At 35.0% G+C, this 22,561-nt stretch overlaps 2 protein-coding genes across 16 annotated transcripts; one reads left to right on the top strand and one right to left on the bottom strand.

Annotated features, from left to right (window-relative positions):
• Positions 1 to 446: 446 nt before the first annotated feature.
• Positions 447 to 6,503, bottom strand: LOC147394141 (putative disease resistance protein At4g27220). 5 transcript variants are annotated; one of them, XR_015181804.1, is made up of 4 exons: positions 3,218 to 6,503; positions 1,967 to 2,176; positions 1,273 to 1,436; positions 447 to 880 (listed from the first exon to the last, which is right to left on the bottom strand). XR_015181804.1 is itself a non-coding variant. In XM_086454780.1 (2 exons), the coding sequence occupies exons 1-2, from the start codon at positions 6,464 to 6,466 to the stop codon at positions 2,168 to 2,170; spliced, it is 3,258 nt and encodes a 1,085-aa protein (XP_086310906.1). In that variant the 5' UTR covers positions 6,467 to 6,503; the 3' UTR covers positions 447 to 2,167. The 5 variants fall into 5 exon arrangements, 1 of the variants encoding a protein (XP_086310906.1); XR_015181803.1 differs by having other exon boundaries at positions 1,273 to 2,176; XR_015181805.1 differs by lacking the exon at positions 3,218 to 6,503 and adding an exon at positions 2,958 to 3,211 and having other exon boundaries at positions 1,273 to 2,176.
• Positions 6,504 to 15,076: 8,573 nt separating this feature from the next.
• On the top strand, positions 15,077 to 21,300 carry LOC147394142 (dnaJ protein homolog). Of its 11 annotated transcripts, none has more exons than XR_015181600.1 (7): positions 15,077 to 15,781; positions 17,000 to 17,101; positions 17,345 to 18,066; positions 18,393 to 18,585; positions 18,679 to 18,729; positions 18,865 to 19,031; positions 20,966 to 21,300. XR_015181600.1 is itself a non-coding variant. In XM_086454377.1 (5 exons), exons 3-4 carry the CDS (start codon positions 17,937 to 17,939, stop codon positions 18,572 to 18,574), a joined length of 312 nt encoding a protein of 103 aa, XP_086310503.1. In that variant the 5' UTR covers positions 15,084 to 15,781; positions 17,000 to 17,101; positions 17,345 to 17,936; the 3' UTR covers positions 18,575 to 18,585; positions 18,679 to 20,946. The 11 variants fall into 11 exon arrangements, 1 of the variants encoding a protein (XP_086310503.1); XR_015181596.1 differs by having other exon boundaries at positions 15,084 to 15,781; positions 17,345 to 17,509; positions 17,635 to 18,066; positions 18,679 to 19,031; positions 20,966 to 21,297; XR_015181598.1 differs by having other exon boundaries at positions 15,084 to 15,781; positions 17,345 to 17,509; positions 17,664 to 18,066; positions 18,679 to 19,031; positions 20,966 to 21,297.
• Positions 21,301 to 22,561: the final 1,261 nt, after the last annotated feature.

Below are 22,561 nucleotides of genomic sequence, written 5' to 3' on the forward strand. Positions count from 1 at the left end.
GGTGGTTTGAGCAAGTCTAACTACATTTTGTAATGTTAGTGACCTGTCGAGTTTTATGAAATAATTTCAAAGAGATCCCATATGAATCAACAACTCTTTCTGTTTTGAGGGACTCTTGGTTGTTTGTTACCCTTCTTCTGTTGTTAACATGGTGTAAACTACTATATAACAAAATCATAAGAATCTCTATGAGACTCAACTCTATATTTCAATTCTTAATGGTATTAGAGCATATCACATTCTAAGTGGTAATTCGTTTTCTTCACAACGTTTCATCCCTGGCATCGTCTTCATCACCACCTCTCAACATTACTACCATTGCTTAGATCACAGCTATGGTGGTGTCCAAGAAATTATCATCCACAAATTATTTGGCTTGGAAAAATTAAAATATCGTGCCACTGATTGTGAGAGTTGATCTCATTCATCACCTTACTCCAACAATGAAGAACTAAAGCAAGTGATTACAAATACCCCATTATCTATCGATAATATTTACATCATGTGACAACTCATGAGTCGAAGTACTGACTTATAACAATAACAAGTGGCATTCAAGTTTGCATATGTCCTTCCCCAAAATCAAAGTTGCTTGAGTGAAACGACATAATGAGCTAGCTTTAGTCATTCATTTATGATGCAAGTTCGAAACCAAGAATTAGAACTTCGTACTCCGCAATATTTTTTGTGCACTGGAATGTCAATTTGAAGGATAATGGTCGAACCAGGGACAAGAAGGATAATGCTGGAGAGCAAGGATATTGTTTCTGCAAGCCAGTCAGCAATGATCTTCCACCTTGACGTCGGAAAGTATAAAAACTGCACTTAACAGCTCAACTGCTTGTGTTTGCATCAAATTTTTACCGGACCACGTGTTTAACTAACAACAAAAAAGGGGAAAAGTAATTCAATTAAAACTAACCAGCAAGAAGAAAAGGTAAGACACTACTTGAAATAAACATGGACAAGATGTTAGGGCATCGCGACATTTTTAAGATTTTCATTGTGCACTCTCAGGTCATAGAACCACCAATTAAACAATGGCAAACGGTTACATAATCAAATCCAAGCAAGAAAATGGGCACTAATTACTGAGTACCTTTGATTGGGCAAAAAGGACTGACTGGACATCCGAGTTGAGTTTTCGAATTCTAAAACTATCCCATAAAATGAATTTTGATGATATGTGATTTTGATATGTATGAACAATGCACTAACTTTAACTTAAGAGTGTTGAAAGCCGAACAAAAGGATTAGGAATTAGGACTTTACAGTTATAAGCGCGACTTTATACTCTGCACAAGGATGGAGAGGCATGGACTTCTTAACCTGGGTCAGCAATGGTGTGAACTACCATGAATGTGGATGGCACCAAATTATCTCGAACAGTATAGGTGACGATGGAATGAGACCAAACATTCAAGTGGTTTTTTCACCTATTACATCATTAGATTAGAAGCAATAGACCATTTTAATCATAAGGTTGCAATATTTTTCTAATTTAATTGGCTGAAACTCAAATCAAAGACTTTAGAGAAATATTTAATAATGAAGATAAAAATAAAAGCAAGACACTAAACAAATAAGGCTAAAAAACGAAGATGTACAAATTTGATGATTTGGGGGAAAAAGATTTGAGGGCAGTGAGCTAAAAGAAGTGTTGTAAATGATTTTTTGGGAGTAAAGATCAAATGTTGCTCTCCAAGTTTGGAGAGTAAGCTTGTTCTCTTCCCATATGTTGGAAAGAAACCAATAGGATGTACAAATGATGAATAATTTCTAAGAAAACAAAAAAGTTTTCTTTTTAAATGAAGATAAATATTGTAATAAAAGTTACATGAATTGAGATGATGAAAGAGACAATAAGTCTCTCATAAAAGTCCTTTTTTATTTTTTCAATACTAGAGAACTTTGATTTATTATGATATAGAAGAACCATTAGAACTTGAAGCATGTTTGGCCATACTGGTTTCTTTCACGGCAGACGTGGACCACATCGCAGACATAGTTTTTGAGAGAGGGCTTTGTTCAATCCTCTAAAAAAATACTCCATCTTCAATGAGATGGCACTTCCCTTGTAGTTTTTAGAGCTTGAGGCTTTGTTCAACCACATTGTTCGTTCGTCATCTCCCCAACTAACCAGTAGGCAACAAGAATGAATGAAACATCATTGCTTCTGAAAATATAGAACAAAAACTGCACTGAGTCGAGTGAAGAACTTTATCGAGTTATTCAGATATTAATAATATTTTCGTGGAAAGCAATATATAAACATTTTTATTCTATTGAAAATACTATATATATATATATATATATATATATTTAACATTTTTAACTCCAATATATTTTTATTTGGCTCATATGAGTCATTATTGAGTCAACTCAATGGACATCCGAGTTGAGTCAAAAAATTTAATTCTAATGGGGATATGTGTGATTTTAATATATGTATGAACAATATGCACTAACTTTAAATTAAGAATGTTGAAATTAAGCAAAACAATAGTAGGAATAAGGAGTTTACTGTCTTGAAAGCCAAACAAATTAATGGCTAGAAATTAAGAGTTTCGCTGCAGGAACAGGGGTTGCAGATCTTCCCATTCCAAACCGTCAAACCATTCAATATTCTCCCCATAAATCCTACTTAAGTTGGGGGTGCTTTGGAGACCTAAAGGGAGTCTTCAAATTCAGACACTTCACCACAATTAGATATTTCAAGGAAGGCCAATAAAAAAGTAACCTCCGTTTGTAGAAACAGTCCTTGTAGTTCCAGAGAAAGCAAAAATATTTTTAACATTTTTAACTCCAATATATTTTTATTTGGCTCATATGAGTCACTATTGAGTCAACTCAACGGACATCCGAGTTGAGTCAAAATTTTGATTTCTAAATTCTACATTAATCTAAATTCTACTCATTTTTATAGAAATGAAATAAAATTCTTTCGATCCACGAACCTTGTTATAGAGAAAACTTCAAACGCCACAGCCAATCAAGAGGTGCAACAAATTAAATATTCTCTTCTTTAGTCTCTTTTACTCATAATCAGACTATTTTGCACTAAATTTTTTATTTTATTTCTGCAGGTGTATGGAATAATTCTGGAAACAAATGAATATATTTAAATTCAGATTCTCTGATTTCGTGAGATATGTGTAGTTAAACTTAAAATGTATTGAATGCCAAACAAATTAATGGCTAGGAATTAAGAGCTTACCTGTCGGAACAGGAGTTGTAGGCGAGACTTGATGCTTTCATCTTCCCATTCCAAACCTTCAAGCCATTCACTATCCTCCACAAAAAAATAATTTAATGTGGGGGCGCTTTGGGGACCTAAAGGGAGTCTCCTCAAATTCAGACACTTCACCACAATTAGATATTTCAAGGAAGGCCAATCAAAAAGTAACCTCCGTTTGTAGAAACTCGAAAGCTTTGGTAGTCCTGTCAGTGCTAGAACACGTAATTGAAGGAGCATCTTCTTGTCCTCCTCTTCGTCTACCTCCTCCTCATCTACAATTATTTCCTCCATCTCATCACAGTCATATACTTGAAGCTGTTTTAGTTGCACGAGACCACGAGCTAGTTTCACTGGGAAGAGGTAATTTAGACTGCCACACGAACTGATTTCTAGATCTGTTAGGTTTGGGTAGATTAGAGGTGTCGGAAAAGAAGTAGAAACATCACAAGAATTAGACTGCCTTAATCTGGTGGCTGAAGTAGTAGGAATCTGAAGGACTTTCCATATGGTCGTTAGCTTTGGTAGATTCTTCAATTTCATACTTCTTAATTTAGGGATCATAGCATGCCCTTCCTCAAGCCCCTCTGACTGAAATATCTCTTTCAATTCATCACAGTCCTCGACATGGAGTTCTTCCAGATCTTGTAGCCTTGAAAGCAAATTGCAAGGGATAACATGGATTAGTTTACGGCACTTTTTTATGTTTAGGGATCGTAATTTTTCAAGGAATCCATTTGGAAGTGCTCCATTACAGATTGCCTCCAACTCCATCTTTTCAATGACTAATTCCTCCAAACCACTAAATGCAAATTCTGAAGGCCCTTGCACAACACTCATAGGATAATCCATTTCATGACATTCTTCAATTTTAAGATACTTCAAATCGTTAAATCCACATGCATTAAGTTCTACGACATTCTTGAGACCTTTGCAACGATACAGACGAAGTTCATACGTTCTTTTCAGCAAAACTTTAACCCAATTTGATATTGGGTCCAATGTAGTAGTGAGGCTCATAAACCTCAATGATTGAGCTAAATCCCATTCCCCAGTTTTCTCATGAGCACATATACCAAAAACTGTTAAATTTTCAAAAAATGTGGGAATGTCTTCGGACAAGCAAATAAGATTGTCTACATGTAAGAATAAAGTAGTCAAGCGGTTCAAGGATGATAGCTCAGCTAATCTAGCCATACTTCCACCTCCCATTTCTCTAGCCTCCCACCCACTAAAGCTGAGAATCATGTTCAATTCCTCCAAGCGAGACAAGTTCGAGAGCACATCTCGTGGAATACTTTCAAGTCGCTGATTGTCTGACAAGTCCAACAACCTTAGATTGGTCAATTCCCTCATTTCTTCCGGCAATCTTCGTATCGAAGTCCCACTTAGATCAAGCATTTCAAGTTTCTTCAATTTTCCTACTAGAGATACATCTTCTAATAGAGTAGATTGAAGCCGAAGTACCCGAAGGTTCACGAGGCATGACAATGATTGAGGTAATGATAAAATTCCAGTATCCGTTAGATCTAGAGTCACAAGGGATGTCATTCTACTGAAAAAACTATCAGGGAATTTCTTGAAAGAAGAATTATCTGACAATGATAAGGTCAACAGCTGTTGGCATTCAGGAGGTTGATCAGGGAGCTCACTGATTTGGTTACGCATTAGTGACAATCGAATGCAAGTCCCCAAATTTTCCTCATGTGGCCACTGACTGAGTCCCCTGCCAGCTTTTACAATGAATCCAAAATTGCTTTCTTCAGAAGCAATTGATATGGCTACATCGCGAACAACATCGTGCATCATCACTACGAATCCATCCTCCTCCTCATCATCATCATCGACTTTTACCAACAAACATGAAGCTATAAGCGTGTCGAATAGTTTTCCCAGTCTAGCCTTTGCTTCCTCCAACGTATAAACGTTTTCAAGTAAATCATCTCCCATAACATACGGCATCAAATTGGAACCAGAAATTGGAAAGTCTTCAGGGAAGAAACAACAATATAAGAAGCATTTTTTGGTTTCTTCTTTTTCTAAGTAATCGTAGCTCAACTTTACTGAGGTGAAGACTAGTGACATTATATCTTCAAAGATAGATCTCTTTAGTCGTCGCAATGCATCATCCCACAAAATTTTTTGCTTCTTACCTCGCAATGCCCTTCCAAGTGTAATAATTGCTAACGGCAAACCTCCACATTCAGCAGCAACCTCCGTGGCTAAAGTTTGCAAATCAGGAGAGTCCACGACGTTACCTGCCTTCTGTCGAAACAGATTCCATGAATCTTGTTCGGACAGTACTTTAAGTTCAATAATTTTGTGTGCTTCCATATGGTTACATACATCTCGGTTTCTGGTGGTGAGTAAAACTCTGCAATGATTGTGATCATGATCGTCGAAAGAGATTCCCAAGACGGCTAATTCCAATCTCTCCCAAACATCATCCAAGATTACAAGGACCCGCTTATTCTTCAGTCTCGCACATATACGTCCTGCTCTTACATCTTCACTATCTTCTTCAAGTTTCATTCCCAATTTCTCTGCAATTTTACCTTGAATCTTTGTCAGGACTGGCTTTTGGGATACGGTTGCAATCACAACCTCATCAAAAAGCTCATCTCTTTTAACTTTCTTCCCAATTTCTTTGATCAAGGTGGTCTTCCCAACCCCTGCCATCCCCCATACCCCGATGATGTTGACGTTCTTGTCCTTCAACGCCTTGATGATTTGCTTCCTAGCAGATTTTGTGGATTCAAATGCATGAAAATCTATCCTGGGGATAGATTCTATGCCGGGAGGAGGTGCAGGTACTGATACATTAGTAATAGTAGTGATGAAGCTTTTTCCTTCATTGAGGAGCTTCTCCACGGTGCCAATCTTCTCTTTTGTTTCTTTAGCAACATCATAACGAGAACAACACCACCCTTTGAACCAGCTATTATTGATCTGTTCAACTTCACCATTCAACCTCGCTGCGTCACCACGGATGTTGTCCACACTTGCTAGCCACCCTTCAACAACTTGTTTGATCGTATTTCCTCTTCGCCGAGCTGCTTCCACCAGAAGTCCTACGTCGTTCCTCATCCTTTCTAATTCTTCAACTTGTTGGTTAAGGTTTCTAGTATTTCTCTTGTAATGAATAATGTAACCGATATGATGCCCAATAGAACCAATCCAACGCTTGACAACTTCTGTAACAGGTGCAGAAAAGAGATTCAAGATTTCCATTGTTGTTCCTTGAGATGAGAGAGAGAGAGAGAGAGAGTATGTGTGTGTTTCAGGTAAACGGAGAGCATCAAAGACTGCCATTCAAAGGGGAAAAGAAAAAAAAAAAGAAAAAGAAAAAAAGAAAAAGGAAAAGAAAAAGAAAAAGGAAAGTACCGGTGAACATTTTCACTCGGTCTGTACTTGGATGACGTTCCAAGGGCATAGAACCGGTGATCGTTTCCGTAGTATAAAAATAAATAAAAAAACCTATGATTTTGTATTTTGCCACGTCAGCAGTGTACAGACAAGTGAAAATTTTCGAATCCTGAAATCACGACTCAAAGTTCAAATGCACTTTGTTTTATACTCTACTTTTAGAATCGTGATTTCCTAACTCACCTATGACAGACTCCCCATAACTCGTCTGACGTGGCAAGTGCAAGATCCATAGATTTTTCCCTTGGGATACTCACTAGACATCCCCATGAAAATGTGTCATTGTGCATCCCGAGGAAAATCATTATTCTTATTTTTATTACGACTTACAAGAGAATAAAAGTGAACATTTAAAACCCGTCCACTCGACTCATTGTACTGAAGTTTAAGTTGACTCGTTTTTTAAACTTGTTGAGCCAACTCTCCAGTCAGACTCAAAAAGCCGATGGAGTTCACTTAAAAATTTTCAGCGCTAAAAGCCCAGGCATAATACTTCATGATGGTATGGAAAAACAGAAAATAATATAGGCAAGAGTCCTGATGAATACATGTAGTAAATCATATGTGGTTGACGAAGCAAAAACACAAAACCATAGATCTTATTCTTCGGCATACACAAGAAACAGATGTGCGGTTCTGTGCCCTTGCCACATCGGCCGCGTAGAGACCGCATATGATCTACTATGCGCATTCATCATTATTCTATAGGAAAATGCTTGGCTACCTGCATTCGACATTGCGATTAACACTGCACTAACGTGGTAGTGTATAGAGAATTGTTGATTTTCTCACTTGTATCTCGAGAAAATAAATTTATGGTTATCTTTGCATTGCCAAGTCAATGTAGTGTCCAATGAAAGCAATGTATAATGACTCAATAATATATATATTTAAGTTTAAAATATTTTAAGATGAATCATGATAATCTGACGCCCCCCTCTAACATACGCCCCATCATAGAATCATTAGATAATTGCTTTGGGATACACAAGAAAATATTTATGATTCTGCGTATCCCAAGGTAAATGATCTATGGTTTTGTGATGAAGGCATCAGAATATCATTAGTATTTTAAAATAGTTAATAAATTTAATAGATATTTATTTTACTCATCCAAGTTGACTCGTAACTCGTCAAGTTGTCTGAACTCCATAAATTGAGAGTGAGTCGTTTTACACTAACTTCCTGCAACACTACAGTTGATGTGGTGGTGTGCACTCAACCATATATGCTTTCCATCACATCTCAAGGAAAAGCAATTATGGTTATGTAGACACCATCACGTCAACACGATGTTCAACATAGTGTTGTAGGAAGTGAGTTTAGCATTTTCATTCAGGGACGAAGTTAGGATTTTGTCTACATGGGAGCAACTAAGAAGAACTTATTAATAGTATTAAATTTTATTTGATAAAATCTATCAAAATCAACGTCTACTATATAGATATCTGCAATGATTTTATGACATAGATCCCCACTCCAAGGTTTGGTTACCACTGACTTGTGATCAAAATATGAGAACTCTTCAGAAACAATTGTGAAAACTTATACATATAGATTAGTGAATGATTTTTTTGTGAGACAATGTTAACATTTTGTATAAATGCTATGTGTTGATAACATATCATGGAGTGGATCCTAACCGCATCTATTTGTGGCATCCAAAAACATGATCTGGTGTTACAAGTTATAAAGGAAAAAATTCTAAAATTTTGAGAAAAAACGTTAATTTTTATGGCTGAATTTTAGTTTAGATTTGGGAGTTTGGTAACCATCTATTTTTAACACATTTGATTAGGCTAAATTTTTTATTTTATTTTAATTTTTTATTTCTTTTTGAATCGATGTTTTCCATGAAATCTAGAAGATTGTGGTGTTGGATTGAAAATTTGATAATCCATATAGGCCCAACGATCTTTAGTAAGACTAATTCATAAAGGAGGGTTTGTTCACTAACAAACTTTGATAAAGCAAGGGAGTTTTTTAAATAAAATTGCAGCAGATAAGTTTGTCCAGTAAAGCTCTCTTCAATTTTTTTTAAATTATTCAAAAGTCCTTTTAAATTTTGGAAATTTGTGTGTGGACGAACTCTTACCAAATTATTTTAAATTATTAATAGAGAGTTACTATTGCCATACTAATGTTTACTAATGCCACACCAATTCCTATATAAAAGAATTCACACAGTTGGTGTGGCCTTAGCAACTCTCTTATTACTAACCTATTAAGATTTTCAAAATTCTTGTGAGGGTAATAAGAGATTTTAGAAACTTTTTTGGGGGCAAACTCTTAGGAAATCAATTTTTCATTATACATTACAAATTACTCTTTAAGATTTTATAAAGTCTCGTGGGGGCACCCATTGCCCCCACTGTAAATCCACCCTTGCTTTCATTGAGATTTGCGATTAGAAAAATGATGTTAAGATAATGAATAAATGGCTGAAGAATGCTAGCCTCACTAATAGGTTGAGGCTCTCCATCAACATGATCGTTGGGATGGTTGTAACCCTTGGACAAAGTGTAATAATCCTGAGAAGACAGAATTTAATCTCAAGAAAATCTACGTTTTTCCTCAAAGCCCAACAATCGAGGTTGAGGTTAGAAAAGTAATTTCTCTCCGCCTATGACCTAACTAAGATAGGTTTGCAACTCGGGCGGATTGGGGATCAACCCTCGCCCAACCCAACCTCGGACATGAAATGCTCAACCTAAACCCTAGCCAAGTCGGGTTAATTCATTCATTAATACTAGGTAATTCAGTATTGGTTTATATAAAGATAAAATAATGATGAATGTACGTGGTAAATTGTATGCGGCTGATGTGGAAATGACATAGAACCGCAAAAAAAATTTCCTTGTATATCCCGAAGAAAAATATATAAGGTTCTTTGCCCTTGTCACATCAACCACGTACAGATCACGTATGGTTTACCACGTGCATTCATCATGATTCATAAACATAAATGGCATGTAAAAGAACTTAAAATTTACAATTATTTTTTCTAAAAATATGTTTCAAAAGTTTAGATACATAAAATTATAAGGAAATTTAAAGAGAGAAGAAAAATAATAAGATTAACTAAAACTGTAATGTCCTAAATTTTCAACACGCATATTGAGGAATAATGTTTTAGTGTGTCCTTAATATTCCAATATTTGAGAGAGGACTTTTTGGTACATATTTTCAACAAATAAGCCTTTAAAGTTATTTTCATTTTATAATATGGAATAATTACTTCAGGAACCGTCTAATTGCACACCATCCATTACCAATTGCACTCCATCACTTAAAAATTCTCTTTTCACTCCATGGACGATTACATTTGAAAAATGATAGAAAAATATTGGACTCATTTTCTTCTTCTTCTTCTTCTTCTTCTTTTCTTCCTTCCCAATCATGCTCACATAAATTATTGTTGGTTCAATTATTTTTGTTTAGTCTAATATATTTGCAAACATCACAAATCTCTTCTAATCACCATATATCCAGATTGATAAACCAAGGAAGGGTTTGTTTTGACGATTTTAAAAACATTGTGCGAGGTTTAAGAAACTCATTGGAATTCATGTCGAAACTTTCGGCTAACCAGTGATCACCAAATTGTAGGACATAGGATCGAAGCATAGGCTTTTATCAATTTCTAAACAAAATCTACATATAAATTAAAAAATCAATACCTTCAATTGGTGCCAATGAGAGAGAACATGAACAAAACCATTCAAAAAAAAAAAATGAAGTGCGAACATAGAAAAAGCCATGGGAAGATGAATAAGCCCCTAAATTATAAGGTTTACCATAGTGAAACGCAATTAGTAGGTTAAATTTGAGGTTTCTTTTTAAAAAAAAAGAAAAAAAAAATCATTTTTTTTAATGTTAGAGTGCAACCAACCACTAGTGGTGTGCAACTAGTTTATCCCCTTACTTTATTGACCTACCCAGAGGGACATCTATCTAAATGCACCCTGACTTTAGTGGGTAGCTTAACAACCAGTTAGTAAAGTCTTTTTTTCTTAATAATACTCACTAAGTCGAGATCGACAATTCAATTATTGAGATCTCATTTAAATCATTGATTTCGATGATTTACATAATTGTTGAGATCCCGAAAATTATAAAATGTCAATGTCGATGATTTGAATAAAGGTCGATCTCGATGAGTTGAATCATTGTTCTCAACAATTGAAAGGGGTGAGGGGGCATTAAAAAAGAAAATGTTTACTTACTAGACAATCAAGTTATCGCCCAAAAGTTAAGGGGTATTCAATAAGAAATCACTTTATCAGGATTCATTATTATAATTTTTTCTATAGTTTATAGTATTCTCTGCACCATATAATTAGATTGCATTTTACCAATTTAGTAATTCCATTTAAAATAGAGCTAATAGGCCCTAAACAAGTCTCATTAAGTCAACTTAACCACTTAATTTATGAAACATATTGTTCAAGGGTAAGACTTGGTCATCTTGGTCATCAAAGAGTTAGCTCCTCATAAATATTTTTATCAAATTTGGTAAGGATTGCAGTAACCTCATTAATGCATTTGTCAATTAAAATGTAGGTTTCATCTAATGAAAGATTTTTTATTTTTTTTTATTTTTTATAATCAAAATTGTAGTGAGATGAGTTTAAAAGAAAGACAAAAGAAGAAGAGAGAGAGAGAGAGAGAAAATAAAAAGTTTGAAAGAGGACCCACTTAAAAAGAAGAAGAAGAAAGAGAGAGAAAATAAAAAGTTTGAAAGAGGACCCACTAAAAAAATTAAAGAAGCATGATTCCTATTCCACAAGGTGTCTGGGGACGACTTTATCTGATATTTTATAAAGGAACCCTTCATTTGGTTCACTTTTATGATGTTAGTGCTTATGGTTAGTGCTTCACTGGTCCCACATGCTATATAAGAATCTTTTACGATGAAGATCTCAAACCCAATTCATATTTACATAATCTCCCTAACCTTACTCTACCAACTTCCTTACAAATCCTCCCTTTACAAGTCATTTATTTTTTTAATGATCAGATTATCTATATTTAAAATGACGATGTTTACAAACTGAAAATAAAAATGATATATTATCTAATATTGTTGGATAGAAAATGTTCAACATCATTAAAATATTACTTATTATAAAATACAAAATTATCCTTTATTGTCATGTATTATCAACTAGAAAATCATGGTAGTCCCACATTGCCTGGGTATCATGACTTTGGGTAGTATATAAACTTGGGTAATCCTCAATTTTGTGAGGATGAATTAGGCCCATGGGCTTCTTTATGGTATCAGAACTCAAGTTCTACTGAACACAATAATCTTGGTACGTCGTTATTCGAAAACGACGCCATCGCCCTCGTCAGACCTAAATCTTGAGTTTTTTTTGTTCTCACTTTACTATTGTTTTAGTTTTTCGATAAAAATCACACCTCCTTACACATCTCTACAAATCTCCCAAGTTCCCATATAATGTCTCACAATCTCTTTTTTTTTCTTATCTAAAGTCTCTCTGACCAGAGTTATTTCATTTAAATCATAAAATCCTACATTGTATGCTCTTGGGATAGATCATGATAGACCTAGTCTCACAAGCCACCAGCTCCGACAAATTCAAAAAAAACGAGCGAGAGAATAAAGTAAAGAAATAAGATAATTTAGAAATACTCCCCAGATTTTTGGCTGAATTTTTGAAATATCCTTCTGTTCTCAAATTGATGATATAATCCTTGACAACAATCTTCTATGAAGACTAATAAAATGACTTAAAAGCCCTCTTCAATCTTTAGCTAGAAATCCATCAACATCAACATCTAGGGTGAATTTTTACTTTTTTTTTTAACTTTAGCATTTAAACTTAAGATTCTATCTCCTTAAACCTTCAAACCTTAAGAACAAGTTGGGATTTTTTGGAAGAAAAATTGAATGTTTTTGGCAAGAAATTGAAGACTATCCAATAAAAGGTTAAAAAAAATTAGCCTAAAGAAGGGAGAGTCTGAAAAATGAAGGCTTATGGATAGAAAGCTGAAGATGAGGGTCATGTCATTTCATGTTAGTCTTTCATAAAAGACTTTAGTCACTTAGTAAGCCATAGAAGCATGAGTTATTCCACGTGTCAAAATCCCCTAAACAAAGAAGAGGCTAAGGTTCATTCTAGACCAAATTTGTGGATACCATTATGATATGAGTAGCTCTATTTGCACCTATCATTTGATGTAAGTACACCTTAACTAATTATCACACTTTAATAAATTCACCTACACTATTAAGTGCACCTACCAAATCAATCTACCCGATTTCTGCTTCCTGCCATTTCCCCCCACCCAAATTTACATTCTTCCTTTCCTCTTGTTTTTTCACCTTTTATTGTTTATTGTAATGATAAAAAGGTAAAAACACAAGATTTCATTTGAGATAAATTTTCCTTCTTCCTTCTTATCCCTTCTTCATTTTCTCTACTTTCGATTTTATCAATTAAAAGAAGTTTGAAAATTTTTGCCATTCCAAGTCGATAGACTAGTGTTGACATGGCTTAAGCCATGTCGGATGGGCCCTATTAACACAAAAAGGTTTCAAGCTTTAATTGTGTTGATAAGGACCATCTGACATGGCCTATTACATGTCGAAATAGGTATTCCAAAATGTTTATTGATCTATCCTTTTCTTTTTTAGCTTATTTTTTCTTCTTGTTCATTTAACTCATCAGTTCATTTAGTTTGTGTTAGAGCAAAATCATCGATTGAAGTATAAAATCAACAAGAGCACAAAAAACAATCACACAAGACACAAGATATACGCGGTTTGTCATAATTGACCTACGTTCACGGGTGAAAGTGGCAGTTTCACTATATTAACCAATTGAAGAACAAAGGTACAATCTTCCTCTACTCTTTAATAATGTGGCTAGGGTTTTTTCTTGTGCAACACGAAAAACAAAATACATATATATCATTACCGAGGGTAAAATTGATAAAGACCTCTAATGGAAAACATTCATTATATTTTGGCCCAGGGGTGTGGCCCCCACAACTCGACCCCTGTGAACTTAGCAGCGAGCTTGACCCCCCGTCTTTGTCCACAACATAGTCTGCAATCACCAATCAGGAATAGAAGTCATAATTCAACAATTTTTTTGGAGTTCTTTGAGTTCATTCGATTTATATTGAAACCATTGAGTTCAATGGTGAATGCATGGAAGAGAGAGAGAGAGACAGAGCGAGTTGCAACTTGGGCGAGCTAACTCGAACTCAACCCGATTGATGGGCGAGCCTGGGTTGGGTTATATGGAAAATGATTTGTGCTTAGGCTAGAAAATCTCAACCCGAATTGAATTCGGATTGAGGCTCCAGCAACCTGACTAAAGCCGAACCCGATGCTATATATTTACATGTAAATATTTTTATTTATTTATTTTAAAAAAAATATTAGTTTTCTCTTCCTAAATATATTTGTACAATTAAAAATATATATATATATATATAAAAATCAATAGATTTGGAGGTTGTGTGCAAATTTATTACTAGTGATTTTGTGTTTGTTATATTGTATTTATTTTTTAACAAATAAAATTTATGTGTTCATCAAAATGAATTAGACTTGATCAATGAGTCCAACCCACCCAAAATTACTTAACTTGGACTAACCCAAGCTCAACCCGATTTTAGAAACTCAATCTCGAGTTGAGCTTGGGTTAATGAGCTCTAACCCGATGGTCGGGTTGAGTTAAGCTCGGGTTAAGGGTTTTGGATGGAGCTTGGGTCGAGATATGAGTGAAAAGCATCTATGGTTCTTTGCACAACTCTACATCAACGCAATGTAACCAAGCACCAATAAAATTAATTGCATTTGCAAATGATTTTCACCATTCCAAGTCGATAGACTAGTGTTGACATGGCTTAAGCCATATCAGATGGGCCCAATTAACACATAAAGGTTTCAAGCTTTAATTGTGTCGATAGGAACCATCTGACATGACCTATTACATGTCGACATAGGTATTTAAAAAAGTTTATTGATCAGTCGTTTTCTTTTCTAGCTTATTTTCTCTTCTTGTTCATTTAACACATCAGTTCATTTTGTTTGTGTTAGAGCAAATCATTGATTGAAGTATAAAATCAACAAGAGCACAAAAAACAATCACACAAGACATAAGATATACGCGGTTTGTCAGAATTGACCTACGTCCACAGGTGAAAGTGGCAATTTCACTATATTAACCAATTGAAGAACAAAGTTACAATCTTTCTCTACCTTTTGTATATCTTTAACGATGTGGCTAGGGTTTTTTTCTTGTGCAACACGAAAAACAAAATACATATATATTACTCCCGAGGGTAAAATTGATAAAGGCCTCTAATAGAAAACGTTCATTACATTTTGGCCCAGGGACATTGCCTCTACAACTCCCGTGAGTTTAGAGGAGAGCTTGACCGCCAGTGTTTGTCCACAACAAGGTCGAAGTCACCAATCAAGAATAGAAGTCATAACTCAACAATTTGTTTCGAGTTCTTTGAATTCATCATTCCATTTATATTGAAATCATTGAGTTTAATGGTGGATGCATAGAAGAGAGAAATTCGGGCTCAACCCAATCACTACCAGAAAAAACGAATTAGGAACAGTAGTGTGAGATGGATTTTAGCCGTTTTAAATCGAAAACGATTTAAAGTCGTTTCTCCATTGAAGACCGTTTCTTAGTATCGAGTTTAGATCACCAACCCCGGAGAAACCTTTAGATCTCACATGTGAACCGGAACGAACAGTGAGACGGATACCCTAACAAAGCTCCGTCCTTTATTTCCATCAAGTGTTGATCGACTTCTCACATATGGCTCTTATTTCTCACACTCTAACGAAGCTCCATCTTTGATTTCCATTAAGGGATCTTCAACTTCTCACATCTAATCTCTGTTTTTCAAACCCTAATGAAACTCTATTTTCGATTTAGATCAAGTGTTCTTCTATTTCTCAAATCCTCTTACCTTACAATGCTCCATCTTCATCTCGACCAGCCTCAATGCATAAGTGTAGAGGGAACTTTTTCTAGGGTTTCGTTGCAGAGCTTTTCTCAAATTGGTTTCCTTTTGAGATTTCAAAGTTTTATTTGAGGATTTCTACAAATCTTCAAGGTACGGTTATCTAATTGTGAAAATCTTTCATATAGTTTTTTATTTTTTTTTTAATTTTTAAATATTTTCGATAGAATTTCGAGTTTCAGTTGTTGTTCTTGCTTGATCATTGGCAGTGGAAAGCCCAATCTAAGCAGAATTCATTACTTTTTTTTACAAAATTCAAGCTCTTTGAAGGATTCCTATCGATTTTCGATGTATGATCCTAATTTCAAGCATTCTGCCTTTTATTCTCTATCTTTCGTGGTTTATATCTGAAAATCAAACATTTCTAGTTGTTTTATTCTAAATGAGACATAAATTTATCTTTTGTGGTTTCTTTTGCATTCTCTAGATTTCCATGCGACAAAGATTTCATTCAGTGGGCGAAAAAGTTCTTTGAAGAGAATGGAAAGTGGTGAAAGTAAAGAGGCCAAGCCTCGAGCTTGGGAACTTGTTGACCCTGATTGTAGCGAAGTCTATGATATTTAAATGCCAATATCTCATTTTGAAGAGAACGTCACTATTTCGTTTTTTTTTTTTGTTGATTTATTTTAGCAAGTGTGGGTTGTGTGGTGGTTCAGCAAAAGTTTTCAAAGCAATTTCAGTGTCATACTCTTTGTTTGTTTCTTTCTTTTTTGTTGAAATTTAGACTGAATGTTGGTTTTTGGTTACAAAAGTTTTTGATAATTTATATCTTTAAATGCTTTTGGTGAGATTTCATGATTGTCCATGACAACAACTCTATAGGGAGAAAAACAGACCTGTGGTGGGAGAAGCTTTGCTAAAGGACAATATAAATAGACAAGTCTATGCAAATAGCTACTATGTTTACTTTTCAAAATAATTCAGGAATAAATGAATATATTTAAATTTGGAATTTGGATTGGGTATGTGTGCTTTCAATGTGTATGAACAATGAAGGAGCAGGGAATCCATTCACTTAGACTTAAGATGTATTGAACACACTAATTTGAATTTGGATTGGGTATGTGTGCTTTCCAATGTGTTCTTCCATGAACACACTAATTTCTTAGGACACTAAAATGAACCAATCAGCAGACCTGGGATGTAGGACTCTATCTATGACCAACTCATGAAGATACTTTTATCCTAAAATGGTGTTTGAGAATGTCTTCCTTTCTCTTTCAATAAGAAAAACAAAATTCTCTTTATTTAGGACCTTTAGGGGTAGCTAGAAAATATTACTGATCAAATAGTCCTTTATAATTTTTACAGGTTCAGACTATATGCAAAGATTATGGCATCATCGGCATTCGTAGGGAAGGCAAAAACGTTGAGAAAATCATATCTGCTGATGAAATTTTGAATGAATATAAGGTAAAAATAAGAATCTTTGGTGGTTCCATAATTTTGTTTTATTTTATTTTTTTTAAAGTTTACTATGATGGACTCTCAAATTTCATGATGAATATGGGTGTCTGTGCTCTGTATGCAATACTCAGTGTACGTATGTATGCCCTTGTCAATCAGGGTTTTATTGGCTGGTTACCACGTCGATATGGCTATGGTCCCAAAAGTGTTGTCAATAACTATATCTGATTCATGAACATGTTTTAGCAGTTGTAAATATTTTCATTTCCAACTGTTCGAAGGCAAAACACACAGCAATTAGGATTGTCTGGTCAATGCAATTAAGGGACATACATGACTATATCCAAGAGATGCTCCATTTATTATTGGATCTTACTTGATGTGTGATGAGCGACACATGTCCATTGATTTCAGGTAGAGCCAAAGAACCAGCTTTCAATATTTTACTTCCTTGAGAACTAATACCATTCTAAATTTCATGTCTATTTATTTCATCAGAGTAACATCACGGCTTTTTGTTTTTTAAATTCTGCAATCAGTTAGATACATAGTTTGTATTCTATTGTAGGCATTCAAGCTGCTATTGCTTGGATGCCTCCATGTTCTCCATGTGTGTGCTGGCAACAAAGTAAGGGTGTGAGATGGGGTTGCTGTGAACAGCCATATGGCATGATCGGGGAAAAAAAAAAATGGCATTTGCTATTGTGGACATGAAATGGCAACAACTGGCTACTATTGCATGTGAAAGAAGGTGGTGGTAATGTGGGCTGAGCATATGTGTGTGCTACTATGGGTAGTGAGAAGTGGCAGTGGCTATTTTGGCTTGCTACATTGACAGCAGATGGCAAACACATCTGAAAAAACACGTCAAAGGAATGGAAGCAGCAGCTGTGCTTTTGTGCAAAAGGTGCGAGGACATGTAAGAGGTGGCATAAGCAAGAGGGAAAGGCAAATGGCAAGTGGGACAATAGGTATGCGTGCTGGGTTTTAATGAAATGGAAAAAATAGAAAACAAATAGCTAGGCTATTGTTTCTCCTTTACTTTTATTATATGAATTAGTTTGAATTAGTGAGATAAGTCAGTCCTTGATACAGCATGCACACACAATAGTGGGCAAATCATAGCCTTTTATAAATTCTTATGCAAAAGCACTTGAGGTAGGATTGCTTCCATTTATTTTTTTCTTTCCCTATTTTATTTCATGAATGTTTTCTTTATATATTTGTAATAATAGTTTTCCTTGATGACAGATACTGGTATTAATTTATGGGGTTGGTGTTATTATTTGTACAACAGATCAATTCAAGGCAATTGATGACGAGGGAATGCTGATGTATCAGAGGCCCTTCATGAAGGGGAAGCTCAATATCCACTTCACAGTTGAATTCCCCGAATCACTGACAATGGAGCAGTGCAAGATGCTAGAAATGGTGCTACCACCAAGGACATCAATGCAGTTGACAGACATGGAGTATTAAAGTGCTAACAGGTATTGCTTTTTCTTCCTCTTTTTTCTCAAAACTTGTAGGTAATGTGGGACTAAATCTTCAACATACTAACTCTTTTTCTTGATGTATAATAGTTTGTTATCGACAAGGAGAGACGAGGGGATTATTTGGGAAAAACTGTACAGGTGTGTTTCATAACTTTGAAATTTGACATGTTTTCTCCTCTGTTTCATCGTATCTATTTTGATTGCTCTAAATCCTATATTTGCAACTGAATATGCCTCTTGGCCTCATATGGAACATTGTGTGATTCAAATGAGGTGTTCCGCAAAAGTCCAAAAAAAGAATGAAGTAGTGACAGAATGGACTCACTGGACTGGGAAGCAGTGAGATGCACAGATGTCACCGTGACTTGAAGTTGGAAAATACACTATTGGATGGAAACCCGGCTCCTCGTTTGAAAATATGCGTTTTTGGGTACCCCAAGGTATATGTTGTCCTTTACGTTATTTTATCGTTTTGGTGTTAGTATTTATGAGTCTTATATGATACTTAACTTTGGGAGTTGAGATTACAAATTTTACGTTTAAGACTTGATGATGATTTCTACAGGGATAGCATATTTCTGAACTCCGAACAATTTCTTATTTGTAGTAATGTACAAACAGCGTGTTGTAACAAACTTTACAACAAGCAACTTTGCAAGACTTAGAAGTTCCATTATATTTGGGGGGATTTGAAGGTCAAAGACAATACTAAACATTAGAGCAGAGTATCAATGTATTGGATGTGATACTCAATACACTTAGGTGTCTTATTACACTTGGCATGCTTTGACGATGGTGATTACACATTTTCATTTCTCATGTTTGTGGATCTTTCCTGTGGGGTTGTCATTCATCTCTAATCTTGGATTGTGTCTTATTACAAATGTGTAATCTAAGTGTGGTTAGGTTCCCTATGGCCTCTATTTGGGGTTGTGGTGCATCTAGCGAAAGTGATTCCATAGGAGCACCTCCATTGCATCCATTTTTGGTGGAATTACGATTGCAAACTTGGTTGTTTGGTAACCATGCTCAGAAACTCCATTTTAGTGTTTACAAGCGGGGTTGATCGTTTTGAAGAAAAAAAATTCCGCACAGTAGATTGTGTATGAGTAGCATTATTAAAGAGAGAGAGAGAGAGAGGGATGTGAGAATAACCATCCAGAGATAGAGGTGAGAATAATCATGGATGAGGGAGCATTATTTCTACCCATTTTGGCTTCTCTCTTTTTTTGGGAAGTGAGAATCAGAAAGGTTACTAAACGTTATTCTGAGTGCCAAATATGTTTTTGAGCATTAAGTAGTGGGAAGTAAGCCTCAAAACCAATTCCCAAGCACACCTATTTCCTCCAACAATTGGTATGTGGTTGTTTATTGTTGATGGTGTAATTCCCCACATTTTACGAGTCCATGATGGGAAGGGATGTCCCAGCTCTCATCCTAACTTATAGTCCTATCAATTTTTAAGGAAAAAGAGTTGAAGAAGTATTCTACATATGGGCTTGGCTGTCAGTCCTGTTGTTCCCACTCTATTCTATTTGAAGTCATTTATTCAGTTATTGCAAGTGTTATTAGGTTTCCTTCCCTTGAGAGCTGGGCGTGTGAATATACACTATTGACGTTGTAGGAGCACACCTTATATGAGACAATGGTGGGAAGTATTACATTTGGTGATATAAAATCACCACACTTTTGTTTCTTAGAGTGGATGGGTTTTACCACTCGTGTGGAATATGTATATAATACGCATAAAGAATTGAGTTGGGGGGCATTAGGGTTCTTTTTCACATGTATTGTTTATTGGTGCACTTTCTTTTACCTTGTGCTTGCATTGCACACATTCTTTAGGTATTGGATGCCGGAATTAATTAATAGTTATTTTGGACTGATTCCTATTAGACTATTCTAATAGGCTTTTTTTCTCAAATGTGGGAACTCTTGCTTTGTAATATTTATAAGGCACCAGTTTACTGAAACAGGGTTATTTACATACAAAAAAATTTCAAAAATAACATTTGGCGTGATCCAGCATAAAATTAGCATATAGTATACACCAAAACTAAGTCCAAGTGAACATTATAACGCCAGCTACAAACTTCATCCCCATACACTCACATCATGCTAGTTTGACCCCCTCACGTATAAATTTGGTAGTAATCAGGTGTTTTGGCCCACATCCTAGAACCAACTGATTGGAAACCAAAGGTTGTTATCTATGTTATGCCATATGTGAATGAAGTTTTTAGAATGTAAAACATCATATGCAGAACATGTTATACATTGCTGTCAGTTACTTTAGCCATTAGGAAATTTTTTTTTTGATGCAGTAGCATTTATATACTAAAGCATTATTTTTGTGTATTTCTACAACTTGTAGTTCCTTACTACAAGTTCCTTCTACGTGAACCTAGATCGATCTCTTGAGGTGGAGCAATCAAGATTTCTACAAGCCTTATCCAAGGCGGCAACAGGGGGCAATATTTCTGCTTTAACAATTCCAGTTGAAGAGTTATCGGATGTTTGCCGTCGCAATAAAGGAGTTCAAGAGATTGTTTAGGGAGCTTTGAGGCCACATGAATTGAATTTTGTACCTATGACTCATTGTAATTCTTTTTGTGTATAAATTAATGTGATAGAGAACCTTGATGTTTTCTATTTGGGTCTATTTTGACCGCGGGTAATAGGTGCGTAAAAAAAAATTAAATTTTTTTATTTTTTTATTTTTAAGTTTAGATATCGGTTTGTAATCGATGCCTAAAGTCTCGGACTTAGGACATCACTCTTATAGACATCGGATTTTAAATCGATGTTTAAGATTTTTTTTTTTATATATATATATAAATACAGATTTGGAATGGTTTTAAGTTGTTCCAACATCTGAGTTTTGGAATGGTTGTTAACCGTTCCAAATCATGAGATCTAGAACGGCTTCCAACCATTTAAATTCATTAACGATGCCTCTATTAGAGATGGTCTGCAAGCCGTTTCATATTGGTTGAGGAACAGTTATAAACTATTCCTAATTGCTATATTTGTTGTAATGGATTGATGGATGAGCTTGGGTTAGGTTATATGGAAAATGATTTGAGCTTGGGCTAGGAAATCTCAACTTGAATTGAATTTGAGTTGAGGCTCCGAGCAACCCAAACCTAATGCTATATATTTACATGTAAATATTTTTATTTATTTATTTTTTAAAAATATTAGTTTTTTCTTCCTAAATATATTTTTATAATTAAAAATAAATAAATTATAATAAAAAAATTAATAGATATGGAGGTCGTGTGAAAATTTATTTACTAGTGATTTTGTTTTTTTTATATTGTATTTATATTTTAAGATATAAAATAAAATTTATGTGTTGCTCAAAATGAATTAGACTTGAGCCCAACCGGTCCAAAAATACCTAACTTGGGCTAACTCGAGCTCAACCCGATTTTAGAAGCTCAATCTTGGGTTAATAAGCTCTAACCTGATGGCTGGGTTGAGGGTTCAAGGTGGAGCCTAGGTCGAGATATGAGTGAAAAACATCTATGGTTCCTTGCACAACTCCACATCAACGCAATGTTGTAGGAAGCCAATTCAACATTTTTCTTCATTTTATAAGTAATCATAAAAGAACTCATAATTTATATTATAAAAAAAAACTATGAAAAACGATTTGACATGCTTAATTGCCCAATGTTTATTGAAATCAATAGATTGTCCAACATTTTATGCCTTCCCTCACTGCGCTTTGGAGCCATTGGTTCATCAGCTTACCAAAGAATGCCTTTCACAACAAATATTTGTTTACACATTTGCATTATAAGCCTTACTTGGTACAATTCACATCACTGCAAATGTTTCGCAATGCATATACTTTACGTTGAAAGATTTACTAATGCTTGGTAACCATTGGAAAACCTCTTCCAAATATTTTTTGTGATTGTTTGGTAATTGTAATAAAAAATTTTGTTGTGATTTCTTGTTA

The sequence above is a fragment of the Akebia trifoliata genome, chromosome 9 (genome assembly GCF_017979445.1).
Source record: "Akebia trifoliata isolate Shusen 1 chromosome 9, ASM1797944v1, whole genome shotgun sequence".
Taxonomy (NCBI): domain Eukaryota; kingdom Viridiplantae; phylum Streptophyta; class Magnoliopsida; order Ranunculales; family Lardizabalaceae; genus Akebia; species Akebia trifoliata.